Raw genomic sequence first — 15,431 nt, 5'->3', positions numbered from 1 at the left:
GAAGTGATGCGACGCAGATGAGCTGAACATCTGCAGCTCTGCGTTGAAGAAGATGAAACATTAATCTGAACATTATTATTAATAACGTGTGTTTAGTTTGAAGCTCTTTAACACGTCGCTGCACCTATTTAACCTGAAATAAATCCTCCCGTCAGACTTTGACCTTCAGCACGTAGAAAACTCTTTCTAAATATTCTGCGTTATTATCAATAAATGTCAACAAATCAGCCACGGTTCTGTTTCAACAGCAGGAGGTCCAGAACTGAAATTGATCATTTTTCTAAATGAACTTCTGAACTGCAGTTTGAGGCGCTCACACCTGAAACAGCTTCGGAAATCAAAGTGTTTCATTCCTCTTTTTAATCCACAGATTGATTTTTAGTTTTGACCTTCGACTCCAAACTGATGAGAAATATAATAACTGAGAAATAAGACGGGAATCATGTTCGAGGTGGTCAGATTGATTCTTTGAGTGTTTCAGGCTGAACAAGCTCAGGAAGAAACATGAGACGTTTGTCTGTTTTCATCTTTTTAAAAACTGATTTTCTGCTGAATTTGTTCTCCTTTAATTAAAAGTCCTGTTAATGTCACTTTGTTCTGAGCCACAAACATCAGAAAAACTACAAATATTATCTGACGCTTGTGGTAAAAAAAAAAAAAAGTTTTTAATGAAATGAAATGATTTTTCTTTGAGCTGCAGGAGTTTGAACCTTTTCTGATCCTGAAACACTCGGCTGTTCGCTCTCCATCCAAAATATTCAGCAACAAAAAACCTTTCTTTCAAATTCTTCCTGATGTGAGAGGCATCTCTTTTCTTTTCTTTTCCTTTCTTTTCATTTCATTTAAGTTCTTTCCTTTTCGTTGCTTTTCTTTTCATTTATTTCAATTTCTTTCCTTTCCATTTCTTTTCCTTTAAACTAAGCTGCAGAATGCTCCACTCAAAAATCACAAACGTTGAAGAAACGATCAAATCTTTCTTATTTAGAAAAATAAATCCTGAGCTGGAGGAATTTTGTCGTCTCTTTTTAAATATTTCAGCTCAGAAACGTAAATATCCTCAAAAACCAGCAGAGGAAATGTTGCTGATTCTGCTCTGAGCTGAGTTTTCGCTGCAGATCAGAAACATTGGGAATTTAAAGCCCTCTCCTCCTGATCTAAATGTTCCTGCCGAGCGGCTGTTTGTCCGCTGGGACTACAGCTCCCAGAGTCCCTCAGGGGGCGACAGTGAGCGGCGGTGGGTTTACCTCTGAGCGGCCGTGTTGGCGTCCACCACGCCGGCCGAGTGCATCCAGGAGCGAACAGCCAGCGGCTCCTCCTTCATGCTGGCCGTGGCCCCGCGGGGCAGGTTGTCCTGGATCCCGAACATCTCCGGGGCCCCAACGGTCCAACCACTGCTGCCGCCGTACGACCACGAGAACAAAATAAGAAGAAGAAGAAAAATAAGAGAAAAGTCCAGCAGAAAAAAAGCAGCTCTACAGGACGGACAGAGGCTGGATCTTCTGCTCGGTCGACGTTTTCTTCACCAACATCGACACCTCTAAGTCCGAAAGCAGCCGGGCAAGGACGAAATAAGAAGGGACGAAGAAAAGAGGGAAGAAGAAGAAGAAAGGAAAAGATGTGTTCAGGAGGACCCGGGACTTTTATTCAGCTGCAGAACTTTTGGTCTGTCTTTTAGATTTAATTCAACTTTTTATTTTTGGAAGAAGGACAGACGAGATTTCCTTCCTGTGAGTTTATCTTAAAGGTTTTTTAAAAATTTTTGGCCGTCATGTTGAAACCCGGCGCGAAAGAAAGGAAGGAGGAGGAGGAGGAAAAAAAAGGGAAAAGAAAAATAAAATCCTCAGAGGACAAGAAAACGAGGGGAAGAACAGAGCCGAGTCCGGACGGCGAATCGAGCGCGAGCAAAGTGTCTTTTTTCTTTTCCCCAAAGAGAGGAGGAGAGAGGAGGAGAGGCGGGCCGATGATGGAGGGATGAGGAGCGGAGGAGAAACTCTCAGCCCTGCGGCCCCACAGGACTGGACGCCAAAACCCAAAAACCCCACGGGTCTTCCTCCAAGCCGCTGACGACATCACAGCCGGGGGGTGGGGCCTGGCCATATAAGGAGAGGAGAGGTGAAAGAGTGTGTGTGTGTGTGTGTGTGTGTGTCAGGAGAGAGAGGAAGAAAGAGAGGGAGAGAGAGAGAGAGAGAGGTAAAGAGAGTGAGAGGGAGGAGGGGAGGAGGCGGGTGCTCGAACCGACCAACCAGAGAGAGAGAGAGAGAGAGAGAGAGAGAGAGAGAGAGAGAGAGAGAGAGAGAGAGAGAGAGAGAGAGAGAGAGAAAATGACTGCACAAGGGCACACACACACACACACACACACACACACTCTATCTCTCTGAACTGGTTTCACTGGTTCTGGTTTCGTCTGTGAAATGATTCTCTGTCCGGCTGGTGGGAAGCCGGTGAGGGATCCCGTCCTCCTTGTTACAGTACAGAGTCATGTGGCGCCGTTTCCTCTTATCTCCTGTTCACATGTTCAGACTGGGGGACTGCAGACGAGACATTACTTTACCTTAGTTTCATCTTTAACTGAAGAAAACGTGACTGAACGTTTGTCCGCTGCGTGAGTCTGATTCACTGACGGATGATAAACAGCAGGTGGAGCTGATTCTCCAGTCGCTGCCATTAAACCACCACTCCAGTCAAAGGTCAAACGCTGAAAACTTGTGTTCATGTGAAGATGGTTACAGCCTCCTCATCCTCTTCCACACACATCTGATGTTCTGAGCTGTTCTTTTCTGCCGGGCAGCTCAGTGGCTCAGCAGTTAGCGCTATCGCTAACCCACTAGCAGGTTTGCTTCCTGGCTGCAGGCCTTCCTGTGTGTAGTTTGCATGTTCGCATCCATCTTAAACCTCTTCGTGGACAAACACCCGCTAATATCTGGGTTTGGTCTCCAGTGGAAAGCATCCAATCAGCATTCATTCCCAGGTCAGATGACTCACAGTTATCGGCTCCAGGTGCGAGCAGCGGCGATGGAAACGGGACATCCAGGTTGGCGCGCTCATTTTTTTCTGTGTTCCGCTGCGATGATGACGCCCGTTGAAGTTCTGGATGTTTGTGAGTTGATAGGATAGAAACTGGAAACGCTCTTTCAGAGCTTGAAAAACTGAAGATAGAAACCGCCGCTGGCCTCCACGCTGCTCTCTACTGGTCTCTGTTTCCTGCCTTCTGACGGCGAACATGACTATTTTCACCCACGTTGGATATCAGGTGAGTTTGTCAGTGGCTTTGACTTTGAGCTGCAGTCGGTTCCCATAGTGACTCCTCAGATGAAACCAGCCGAGCTCAAGACCAACCAGGATTTGTAGCTCTGAACCAGCAGGGGGCGCTCTCTTGAGGAGAGACGACACAGCAGACCAATGACAGGCTCTGACCAGCATGAAGTTACATTACAGGTAAACCTTCAGGTGTTCGCTGCATGAGCTGAAGGTCTCTCACTTCCTTTTTTAAAGCACGGATCAGGAGGAAAATGTGGAAATGAACTCTAGCGAACTGATGTGATGCGTTCAGGCTGAAGACGCAGCAGATAACATCATCTGACTGTCAGACAGGAAGTGAGACAGGCTTTTCAGACTGACGGCGCTCCCGTCTTCTGGGGGCGAAGGCCTCCGAGGCTCCGAGGGGTGGACCGAGTCCGGACCGAGGAGATGAAAAACGACGAGAGGAGCGATGAAAAGGGAGAAGAGGTGAGGAGGAGAGAAGAGGAGGGGAAGGAGAGCAAATCAGTTTAAACTGAGAGGAAGAAATGAGAAGAAGAGAAGACGACAGGAGACATGGAGGAAGATGAAACTGAAAATAAAGTGAGAAGACACGAGGGAGAGGAGGAGGACGAGGAGGAGGAGAGGAGAGAGGACAGAGCGAAGAAAAGAGGAGAGAGGAAATGCATTTAAATCCAGCAGGAAGAGACAAAAAAGGAAGAAAGACGAGAAGGAGAAAATGGATGGTGAGGAGGAGGAGGAAGAGAAGAAAAGAGCAAAGAAAAGGAAAGAAAAAGGAGAGAGGAGGATTCATTTTATTCCAGCAACAAAATTCAAACCAAGAAGAAAAAGAGACAGAAGAGGAAATGTAGAAAAAAGAGGAGAAGATAAATGAAAAAAGTGAAGAAGAGGAGGAGGAGGAGGAGGAAGTGTGTCTCCTGGATGAAGATGTGGTGAGTGAACGTCCTCCACAGTTTTTTAGTCTCCTCATTTTCATTTTTAAAAACTACAAAATTCTCCTTCACAGCCGCAGAAAGATCAGAGATCAATCAATACCTGATCGATAATTCACAACAATAATAACTATGAAAATAAATCGATAAATAATAATAATGATAATAAACTGATCATTCAGTTTAAATGGAGAATAAATGAGCTGTCTGAAGGAGGACGTCTGATGTGAAACGCTGCAGGGGAGGAGGAGGAGGAGGAGGAGGAGGAGGAGGAGGAGGAGATGGCAATCTGGTTTCCAAATGAGGCTCCGTTCTTTTGGGACAAATCCCTGACCTGCACAGAGGAGGAGGAGGAGGAGGAGAGGAGGCCCCTTCGTGAACACAACGATCGTCTCTTTTTCTCTGGATTCAGTTAAAATTGTGCCGTTTCTGATTGATTGATTGATTGGTTTAATGACGTCACCGTGACCTCTGTACTGTAAATCAATGATTTATTATCATTGATTTTTTTTTGCTTCATTTGTTTTTTTATTATTATTATTCATAAAAATAATACCTGTCCGAGTAAAACCTCGTATCTCCACATGTTGAGTTTTTCAACGTGAAATATTTTATATATTTTGTTTATTGTCTAATTATTTTTCATCTTTCATTTCTTCTGTGTTTTTTTGCAATGAAATCCTCGTATCTCCAGCATTTCTCATTTATTCATTTTGAAGCTTTAGTTCAACACGAAGTAAAAAAGAGTTTTAATCACAGCTGCAGATCAATGAGAAGCTCGACCAGCTGAACTGCACATCCGTCACCGCGGCCGCAGTACAGTGATGATATATTTACATGTACGGAAAATACATCTAAGCTTAACAATGTTAAACTTATTATTCAGATATCTTAAAGAATAAAAAAGAAACGAGGCGCTGAAAAAAAATACAGAGAAACAGATGAGCTACAAAATCAGTTTTTGCCGGTAATCAATACTTCAGTGTTTCCTCGTCTGTGTTCCTGTTGCGGTGGAGTTGAGTCATAAAGGAACAAACTTGTGAGACATCAGATGAAAAATGAAGGAAAGAAGCAAAGTTCAGTGAGTGTTTGCAGCTGACGAGCAGCACCGCGTGAAGATGAAGGACACCTTCATCGCTGAACTCAGATCAGCTCGCACTTGTTTTGCTTTCATTGTGCCTTTTGATGGAAATGTCCGCAGCCTGCAGTCGAGCTGCAGCTGCTCCGCGGCTCGCGCTTCAGGATTTGATCTCATTTACATGCACAGAAACTCGGTTACATTCAGCTGCTTCTTTAAAACTCGATCCGTCAGCTGCAGGTGATCAATCAACGTGACGTTATGAGATGGACGTGATGAATTAGCTCCTCTTTCATGTGAATGTACATTTATCATTTCACCTGAATTTGTTTTGTCCTCTGAGGTCACACTCTTAAAATGATCTGTTTTCTCTATGAGATTCTGCACAGGTCGAGTTGAAGAGCGGAGAGAAGAGTGAATTTCCACCTGATAAGAGTCTCCGCATTAAGACATTTAGTCTAAATTATCATTCAGCGGAATATTCAGCTTTTTTATGCGCTGCACTCTGTGACATTCAGTTCTGCGTTCAAGTAAAGTAAAATACAGCAAATTAACGTCCATTCCACCTTAAAAAACAGTTAAATAAAATGAATGACATCTTTGTCATATTCAGCTTTCTTTTAGAAAATCATTTCATTTGAAATTTGATTTTATTGTTTACATTTCTGGATCTTTTATTCAGATTTAAAATCGAACATTTGAAAATAAACGTCTGTTTTTCCAAATGTTGAATGAATGAATTTCAGGTATATTTTCAGTTTTATTTCTTTTATTTGACTTTCTTTGGTTGACTGAGTTTAACCTGGAAATTAACAGCAGACGAACGAAAATATCAAATTATTCTGGAATCAAAACATTTTTCATGTAAAACAAAACAGAACAAATAAAAAAATCATTTTAACTGAATTATTGTCGTGTTTTTTCTGCAGTTTATCATCGGATTTACGGACGAGTCGAGCGGCGAGTCGCAGCGCTGCGGAGAGTGTGTGTGTGTGTGCGTGTGTGTTTGCGCGCGCGCGCTTGTGTGCGCGTTAAACCCTTCTCGTCTTTATTGTGTGTGAAGTGTTTCCTTTTGTGTATGTGTGAGACGCTGCAAGCACTGGATCCACACACACACACACACACACACACACACATTTGCATTTAAATAGCGACATCAACCGGCGTTTGCGGCGGCACACCACCGGGTTTCCCAGATGTCACGGCAAAGTCAGATGGGCCAGCTGTCTCAAACACACACACGCACGAAATCGCACACTCGCACGCACTCACACACACACACACACACACACACACACACACACACACACACACACACACACACACACCACAGGACTGACGCACTAAAAACATTCATTCATTCAGTCAGTTTAAACCACAGGAACGTTTAAACAGCAGCAAAACACACAGTCAGTGTGTGTGTGTGTGTGTGTGTGTGTGTGTGTGTGTGTGTTAAACATCTCACCATCAACACATAAGAAACATGAATCAGACCTCTGTTGAACCAACGCTGACATGATCTCAAACCTTCATTATTTAAACCTGAGACCAACAGAAAACACAACCTGATCTGGACCCTAAACACACCTCTAATACCACCTGACGTCAGCTCACCTGTTCTCTTTCAGCCAATAGTAAACATTTAACAAGCTCAGAGAGGAGCTCAGGTAGAAAGAGTCAAAAAGTGTCTCCACAACAGTAAATGTTCCCACTTTGAAGTAAACTGTCCCCAGAGGACAGAGGAACCACAAAACTGAACCAGCTGAAGTCCTGATATCAAATTACCAAAAGAAGAAATGTAAAATCAATCAATCAATAACACCTGAACACAGTGAGAAAGTGACTGAACTCACCATTGAACACTAACATCAGTGTTGCCACCTGATCGTCACACCAGTTTTTAGCTTTTGTCGTCAATCCAGACTCAGACCATAACTTAATGATATTCAACTGGCGGCCGGCGGGCCACATCAGTCCACAGAATATTACTGAATCCAGAAAATGAGCAAATGTAACGCTACCAACCAGTAGAAGAGGTCCAGTCCAGCCTGTCCATAATTCGTTGTTCACCTGTTCAACAGAATCAGATTATTGTCCACCTCCATCCTCTCTGCCCGTGGACCCTCCATCAAACCTCTCAGCTCAGGCTGATCATTCCTGGAGCCGACAGCAGCTCACTGGCTGGACTACAGGAGGAAACTCCAGAGCTGTCAGAGAATCACGGAGCTCGTCTGTTAGACACAAGAGGAGTCACTTGGGCTTATTCTCGTAGACCAACTGTTCTACTGAGCCTCAAACTGAGTATTTTTGATGCTTCCTGGATCCTGAACAGGAGTTTTTGTTGAGATCAGGACTTTTTCACTGGTACCTGAACTGTGGGTTTTGTGTTGAGCTCTGACTGCCTCCTTGGTGGAGCTCTGAAAGCTTTTTCTAGTTCAGTATCTAGTCATCATTATGGATTTTAGATGTTTTTTAGGAGTCTGAACACTGCTAAAGGCTCATAAAGACAACATTAATTTTGTAATAAAGTGAAAATATTAAACAATAATTGGCCTAAATATATATATATATATATATATATTTGTTTGACAGTCCGGCCCCCACAGAAACATTGTGGCCCTTGAACAGATGCTGTTGAGGACCTGTTGCCACCTCGTGTTAAGATCAAGCTACAACATGTTATGAAGTGTAAGTAAATGCTATTTTGTTATCAGCGACTGTTCCTGACCTCTGACCCGGAATAAAAATCAGATGTGAGTTATCAGTTTGAGAACCGTTCTAGGCCATCACTTCATACTGTTCATGGAGTTCCTGTAGGGAGTATCCTGGTGTTTTATTCTGCTAACATTATCCGTCATTATGCAGATGATGCACAGCTGTACATCTCTTTTTCACCAGACGACGACATGAGTTCTTTGAAAGCTCTGTTTATATTGTTTTTTACGGAACTTATTTTAAAAAAGTCTAAAAAATCTAAAAACAAATGACAACTCATTTGTGTGTTTATCTTGTTAACTTCAATGTGAATCACTTCCATCTCTAAAACCTGATTTGTTTTCTTCATTTCACGCCAGCTCATCAGACATGAAAACATTTGTTCATTAAAAATGACATTGTGTGAAAACACATTCATCATCTCAAACCCTCACGGTTTCAAACCTACATCATCACCTCCAACAATGATCATCTCTGCTGCAAAGGCACTTCATATTCATCCTGCATCATTAAAAGATGCCATGATTAAGTCTCATCTCACTCCTGCATCACAGCAGACATACAGTATATCATCACAAACAACAGTGTGAAACATTTCAGACCCGCTCAAACAGTCGTGTCTCTAATCAACGTCCTCTAACATTGTTTCAGACCTCCATCATCTCTAAATCACAACTTCTTCAACTCCAAGTCATTTCTAATCTCCATCATCTCTGTGCTGCATTAATCTAAACCATAAAACTAAACTCTGCAACATGTATATCAGACCTCCATCATCCATCCCTAACATTTATGATCTCTACCGGAAATAATCTCCTCCATCACATCTGAGTCTCCATCTCATCATGTCTTATCTCTGATCTTATTTGAACTACATCACATCTGCACGTCCTACATCATCTGCACGTTATCCTTCATCCTACATCACGCGCCTCACTTCTATCTGATCTGTATTGTCTCGACATCACGCCCTCTCTCTGAGTGAGATTTTCATTTGTTTGTCTCTGATTTTTAATTCAGATCAGCTGACGTGAAGAAGAAGTCTGCAACATCTGTGAGTCGTGTGGAGAGTCAGACTTCAGTCAGAGCTCGATGATCTTTACAGAGACACAAAGCTCGGTCACCTTCAGTCTGAACAACACGTCGGCATAAAACCAGTCAGGTGGACCATCAGCTGAGATCAATCAGGACTGAAGTAAATCGCACCTGTGGTTCATTAATCACGTCGGAACAATAACTCACTACTGGAATCAATCAGATCTTAATGAAGTCCGGCTCATTCCTCTCAAAAGACACATCAGAAATCAGCCGAATCTGAATTCAGTTCATCTGAGTTTGAAAATGATCAAATCATTAATAAACTCATTCGCTCCAGACCTGATTCAATTCATACTTAACTGATCTGAGTTATTGCAGATATGATTTATTAATGGTGTGACTGCATTCCATTAAGTTTAAATTACATCAGGTCTGCAGGACAGAGGACTGAGACATTAAAATCAGTTCAATATTTAAAATGTACGTATCCAAGTCAATCAAGACTGATTTAAATATGAAATATAAATCTACAGTTACATGTTGAATATGTTTAACAGTGAAATCAGTTTTTAAAAGTTTCTTCAGTCCTACTGAAAGATTCACAACTGAACTCAGATCAGACTCATTCAGTCAGATTCTGTTGGTCACAGCTGTCAGTCAAACTGTTGGACGCGTCTCATTGGACGGTGACTGACAGGTTGATGCTGCTCAGTTTGACCACAGACCAGATGACTGACACATTCTACTGACTTCTATTCTTTTCTTTTCTTCTTTTTCTATTGCTTCATTCTGTTCTGCAGCTTTCTGTTATTTTATTTCAATGTACTCTATTATCAATTCATTTTACCTCATTCTATTAAAAAATATTATTTTTTATTTGACTCCATTTGGTTTAATTGCTCTCTTTAACTTCAGTTTCATTGTAGATTTATTTATTTGACTGTATTCCTCTGGTTTCTCCTCCACTGTGTTTTATTTTAATTCGACTCTATTGTTCGACTCTGCTGCAGGTTCTGTGGGACTGAGCGAGCGAGCCAGAAACAAAAAGAAGAAAAACAGACGAGAAGCCAGAAAAATGAAAATAAAATGAAAGGAAACAAAGCGGCCGACCTTCAGCTCCAAACAGAAAAACACTTTCAGATTCAGTGTGTGTGTGCGTGTGTGTGTGTTGCAGAGGGATTTCCAGCCGTCCCAGTTCAGGGAATTCCCTTCATCCCAGCAGAGAGACGGGCGAGCGAGGGAAGAGCGACACCAAGAGGAAACAGAGAGAGAGAGAGAGAGTCGTGGTGTCGGCACTGAGCTCTGAGATCAGTGATCATTTTCACGTTTTACATCTTTGTGTTGCAGCTTTGTTTAGTTTTGGAATAAAAGTGAAAATGTTTTTTTTTTCTTTTCTCTAGATCACCCTCAAATGAATGAATCAGGATAAAAATGCAGAAAACTGCATCAGGGTTGTATATTTTTATAGTTTTTATATTTCTTAGATTTTATTTAAACATCACAGATTAGTTATTTTCAGTCTGACTCACAGTGTCGGCTCAGACAGAGCTGGGCCGCTACTCTGGCATTTGCCGGCACACCTTTTCATTTATATTTCTATTTTTTATTGATAATGAATGGCAAGCATTGGAGCAGGAAGGAGCAGGAAAGAGCAAGAAGGAGCAGAAAGAGGAGCAGCTAGCATAATCTTATTTAATTACCTAATAAATTACTTTATTATTCAAGCCATCTTTGCGGTGGTTTGGGTGAAGAGTACAGTTCACATATTTCAGCAGACCACAAGGATGGTGTACTGGTGGGTGGTGTTCAACTGATTGTGGAGGTCAGGGCCAAAAATACCACATTTGCCTAATTTTTCACCCCAGTTCAGGCCTGGACTCAGAGCAACACGACAGCGAAGGCATCACATGGAGCAACAAGATAAAAAAAACGGAAATTTAAACTAATTTAGGATTTTAATTAAATTAGGACATAATTGTCAATGAGCTCTCAAGACCAACAAGCTCATCAAAACCTTGAAAAAAAAGTTACATGTGAATGCCCTCAGTCTGGTCTGACAGGATGTACATACCCTCCGTTGGGTCTGACAGGCAGCAGGCACAGGGGCCGCTCTCCTCTGTTTGTTCTCTGTGGTGTTTCAGACAACGATCAGAGTCGATTAATATCATTCCGGTTCTTTAATTGCTCCTAATTGAACCTGACATGTCTTTAATTAATTAACAGAGGAGGTTAATGAATTCAGGTTTGACTGGCAGCTCCAGATGTCCAAACCTGGTTTGCCCTCTGTTTTAACCCACTGACTCGTCCTCTGGTTGTCTCTAATGTCTCCTCTGTCCTCTTCATCAGGACTAAATAAAGCCAGTCTCTGGACTTTTATTGCGAAGGTGAAAAACATTTAGAAAAAGTCTTGTGTACTCGCATTTACGAGTGCATGTCGACTTCATTTTGGAAAGCATTTAAGAACTATGAGTATAAGAAAATTAACTGGGTGAGAGTCACAGACAGTCGGTGATTTCATATCTTGACATGTATAAAATGCACACCCACCCACACACACACACACACACACACATATATGTACACATGTATATAGTTGATTTTTATTTTGTATTTTGCATTTTTTATTCTCTTCTGCGTCTCCTTTTTTTTATTCCTGCTACCTTTGCTTGCTGTCTGTAACACCCTCACTTATCTGGCAGGGGATTAATAAAGTTATATCTTATCTTATATTATTTCATCTCCTCTGACTGAGGTTTGAATCTATGAACGCGACCATGACTCTGAAACATCAGCAGTCTAACTTTGTATTGATGAATCCATGGAGCTGTATCTGTACATTCGTCTCTCAGTCCTTCAGTCTGTATCATCTGGGTCTGTAACAGTCTCTAAAATATATCCTGTAAATACAGTTTTACAGTATACTGTAGTCTACATACTCTGCCTGTAGTGTTCCTGTAATATTTCTATCATCAGTCAGAATAGAAAATAAAATCCTAGAATATAATAATAGATAATATAAAATACACCCCAGAGCCCCATGGGTCTTAAAAATGTTGAATGTTAAAAATGAACAAATCACTGATGTTCTGGAAACAATAAAAATTAATAAATGCAAATAGAAAATGTTTCATGTTTCCTCTTTAGGACGGATGAGCAGGAAGCAAACAGCTGCTCCTGGATAAACAAACAAACACTGGGACTGTGTGAAGGAAACAACGCACACACGCATAATATGAAACATAACAGAGGGAATATTAAAGGCAGTCATTTTATTTTCTGTGCTGACAAGAATAATAAGAGGAAGAACAGTCTGTCACTCATTTCTGCAATCTTCTGTCCCGTCTTTCTTTCTACTGACTTCATCTGAGATCCTCATATTACCAGTGTGTGTATGTGTGTGCATGTATACACATACAGATATACATACACACATGTATATATATGTGTGTGTGTATGAGTAAATCATTTATATATATATATACACACGCACACACATACAGATATACATACACACGTATATATATGTATGTATATATTTGTGTGTTTGTCTGTGTGTGTTAATTGTTTGGTTTCTGATTTTTGTGATTTCATTTTACTTTTGAAAGTGTTGCTCTGTCAAAGTTTTGTTTCTTTGATCTGTTTTATCTGTTTGAACCATAATTCATTAATTCTTATTATTCTTATTCTTATTATTTTATTTTATTATTATTGTTATTATTATTGATGGCATTTGTCTTTGTTCAAATCATCCTGCTGTACTATCACATTTACATGTGACAATAAAAAGGTTAATAAGAAGAGTGAGAAAAAAACATTTTGTCTGTTTTTAACAATTATCCTGAAGTGTTTTATTTTACAGTGCAGGAAATCCAACATCACTAATAAAAAGAAAGAAAGAAAAGTGTTTGTGTTCTTGCCAATGTTCAGGACTCTTCTGTGTTTGTGTTGTGGAGACGTGCGCCCCCTGCTGGATGGATGGTGAACACACTGTGATAATCATCGTGAAATAAAATCAGCTTCTTGAAGTTCTTTGAAAACACAGAAAAACAAACTCCCCTCGGGTTCAGCTGTTCAACTAAAACTTTTATTGTATTTGCTATATATTAAATTAAAAAGTAAACACATGAATTTAAAGAAGTCGCTTAAATGATACACATCCATTGAGGAAGTGTCAGCTGATCATCTTGCTCATAAGTTGAATAAAGTTTATATTGTTTTTTTTTTTGCTATTTGACTTTATTTGAATTCCTTTGATTTCATATGTATTTATTGTGTTCCCTTGTTGTTAACGTGGTGGAGGTGTCTGGAATTTCCTTTAATAAGTTCTCAATATATTAAATTCTGTCAGATGTAAAACTCCTTCAGGTATACTGTACACTGTATAATGTCCTACCTCATATTCTCTGCTTACAGACATCAACATGCTAATACTGACAGGGACTGAAACAGTATGAACACATGAAAGATGCTGGGAATTACATCTGGCAAACAGAAACTAAAAATGTTTTTTATTAATGTGAAATATTTCACTTTCTGTGTTTTCTGAGATCTTCATGCAGCCGCCTGACCACACGTCTTATATTTAACTATTAACAGTTCTTTTCATTTAGGATTTCCAGACTGTAAATCTGTTGGATTCATCTGTTTGTTTCCTGGTGTTTGTCTCCATCTAGTGGACAAACTGGAGTGGACTCACAGAAACAAACAGACACGATGGAGCTGCTTCATCCTTCTAAGTCAGTGCTGTGATACCCTGCCTTGTTACCAAATTAAGCTGTTGTTCAATTAGAGTTTTGTTCATTTTTGAAGGAAAATTATCCATCAGCAGTTCAAACAGGATTTGAAGCCACAAGCTGCTGAAGCATCAGCAGCAGTGTTTGTAATGAAGTCACAGCTCTGAGTCAAAGATAAAGAAAACATCAGAGGTTGAATTCTATTGTGAAAATTGTTTCTTCATTTAAACCTGCAGTAAATGATGTTTGTGTCCTCTTAGTTTCAGCAGAAACAAACTGTTTCACCTAAGCGGCAGGTATAAGTCACAGTGCAGATACTCATGTTCACCAACCTGTTGCCCTGGTGCATGCTGGGAGATCTGATGCACCCATCCTCCCGGCACTTGTTCTGATTAATCAGGGTGCTCAGGTAGATTTGTGGTCCTCTGCTGCTTGTCGTCCACTCTGTCACCTTCCTCACGGCCAGAAAGAAATCCTCGCTCTCTTTTTGTTTATTAATTAATCTTATCATTGTTATGTTGAAATATATTCACACTGGAGATAAGATCAGAGCATTAATATTGCCTCTCACTCCCCCCAACCCCAAGCTCTCTGACTGACAGGCAAATCAGTGGAGCCCAGTTCTGTTGCTGGGAAATATCGCCACCTGTAGGCCCTAACGTGCTCATGAGGGGATGTTGTCTTGTGCCGGGTTTCATTCAGTCCTGTAACGTCAGTGAGCAGCTTACAGACCTGCTACCTAATGAGCTTATGGACATTTTTCGTGAGACAGAAAGTGACTCAGGACCATCAGGATCAGCCAGTGAACCGCGAACTGAAGTTTCAGGTTTGTGAATGAGCAGCTGGAACACTTAGCTAGGCTAGTAGCTAGCGACTATGCTAATACGGAGTGTTAGCTAGCTAACGTTAACCCGCCTGCGGACCTTATTTTTCTTCCCGCCTATTGACACAAACGTTCACGTTTATACTCATATTATCCACTGCTAGAAAGCTAACATTCACATTAGTCCCTTGATGCAAAACAGATAAAATCACAACAGCAGACCAACAACCGGTTTTAAAATTGACTTAACATTGAGGCAACTCACCGATTATGTCCCTCAGTGATCCATAGATTGATAATACTCCGACAAAAACGGTATGGAAACGTCCACGAAGGTCCAGAAGATCCACTGCAGTGAAAGTATTTAGTCCAAAACAAGATAATAATCCACAGAAAGATGTTTTTTTTCTTTGAGGTTAGCAGGCGATGTTCTCGTCTTCTGCTTGTCTTCTGTCCTTTAACTTTACAACTACCAGAAACTATCAAACTATCAGTCAATAAGAAGTCAATAACAGTGTTGAGGAGAAGGGTCTCCTTCTCTTCTTCTGTGTGGAGATGGAGCCAATGGTAACAGATTTAAGAGATGATTGACGCTTTGTACAGCCAATGAAATTCTGAACACGCTGATGCGATGTTTAAATGGTTATTTACACCTCCAGCACCTGAAATCCAGGACTTCAATGCTAACAGAGATATTACAAATAGTTTGAATTGATAAATATGCTAAATGTCCTCAATATAAAGATATATAGGTATAAATACCTTGAATGTGATTATAGATGGCCAAAATGTAGATTTCATGAATATATTGATGTACAGATTCGTCAGCGTTCTATTATCTGGCAAGAAAAATG

General features: G+C 40.8%; 1 protein-coding gene across 6 annotated transcripts in view; it reads right to left on the bottom strand.

The window, feature by feature from the left end:
* LOC121624530 (transcription factor COE3-like) overlaps nucleotides 1-1,366 on the bottom strand; it is a 47,800-nt gene extending 46,434 nt beyond the window's left edge. For all 6 annotated transcript variants that reach the window (XM_041962271.1, XM_041962272.1, XM_041962274.1 and 3 more), the window contains exon 1: nucleotides 1,245-1,366. In XM_041962271.1, coding sequence (XP_041818205.1) covers nucleotides 1,245-1,366 — 122 coding nt within the window. The remainder of the gene's footprint in view (nucleotides 1-1,244) is intronic.
* Between the last annotated feature and the right edge of the window lie 14,065 nt (nucleotides 1,367-15,431).

Source organism: Chelmon rostratus, chromosome 21 (genome assembly GCF_017976325.1).
Source record: "Chelmon rostratus isolate fCheRos1 chromosome 21, fCheRos1.pri, whole genome shotgun sequence".
Classification (NCBI taxonomy): domain Eukaryota; kingdom Metazoa; phylum Chordata; class Actinopteri; order Chaetodontiformes; family Chaetodontidae; genus Chelmon; species Chelmon rostratus.
Note: the sequence above shows the minus strand (reverse complement) of the source record. Positions and strands in the feature narration are given on the sequence as shown.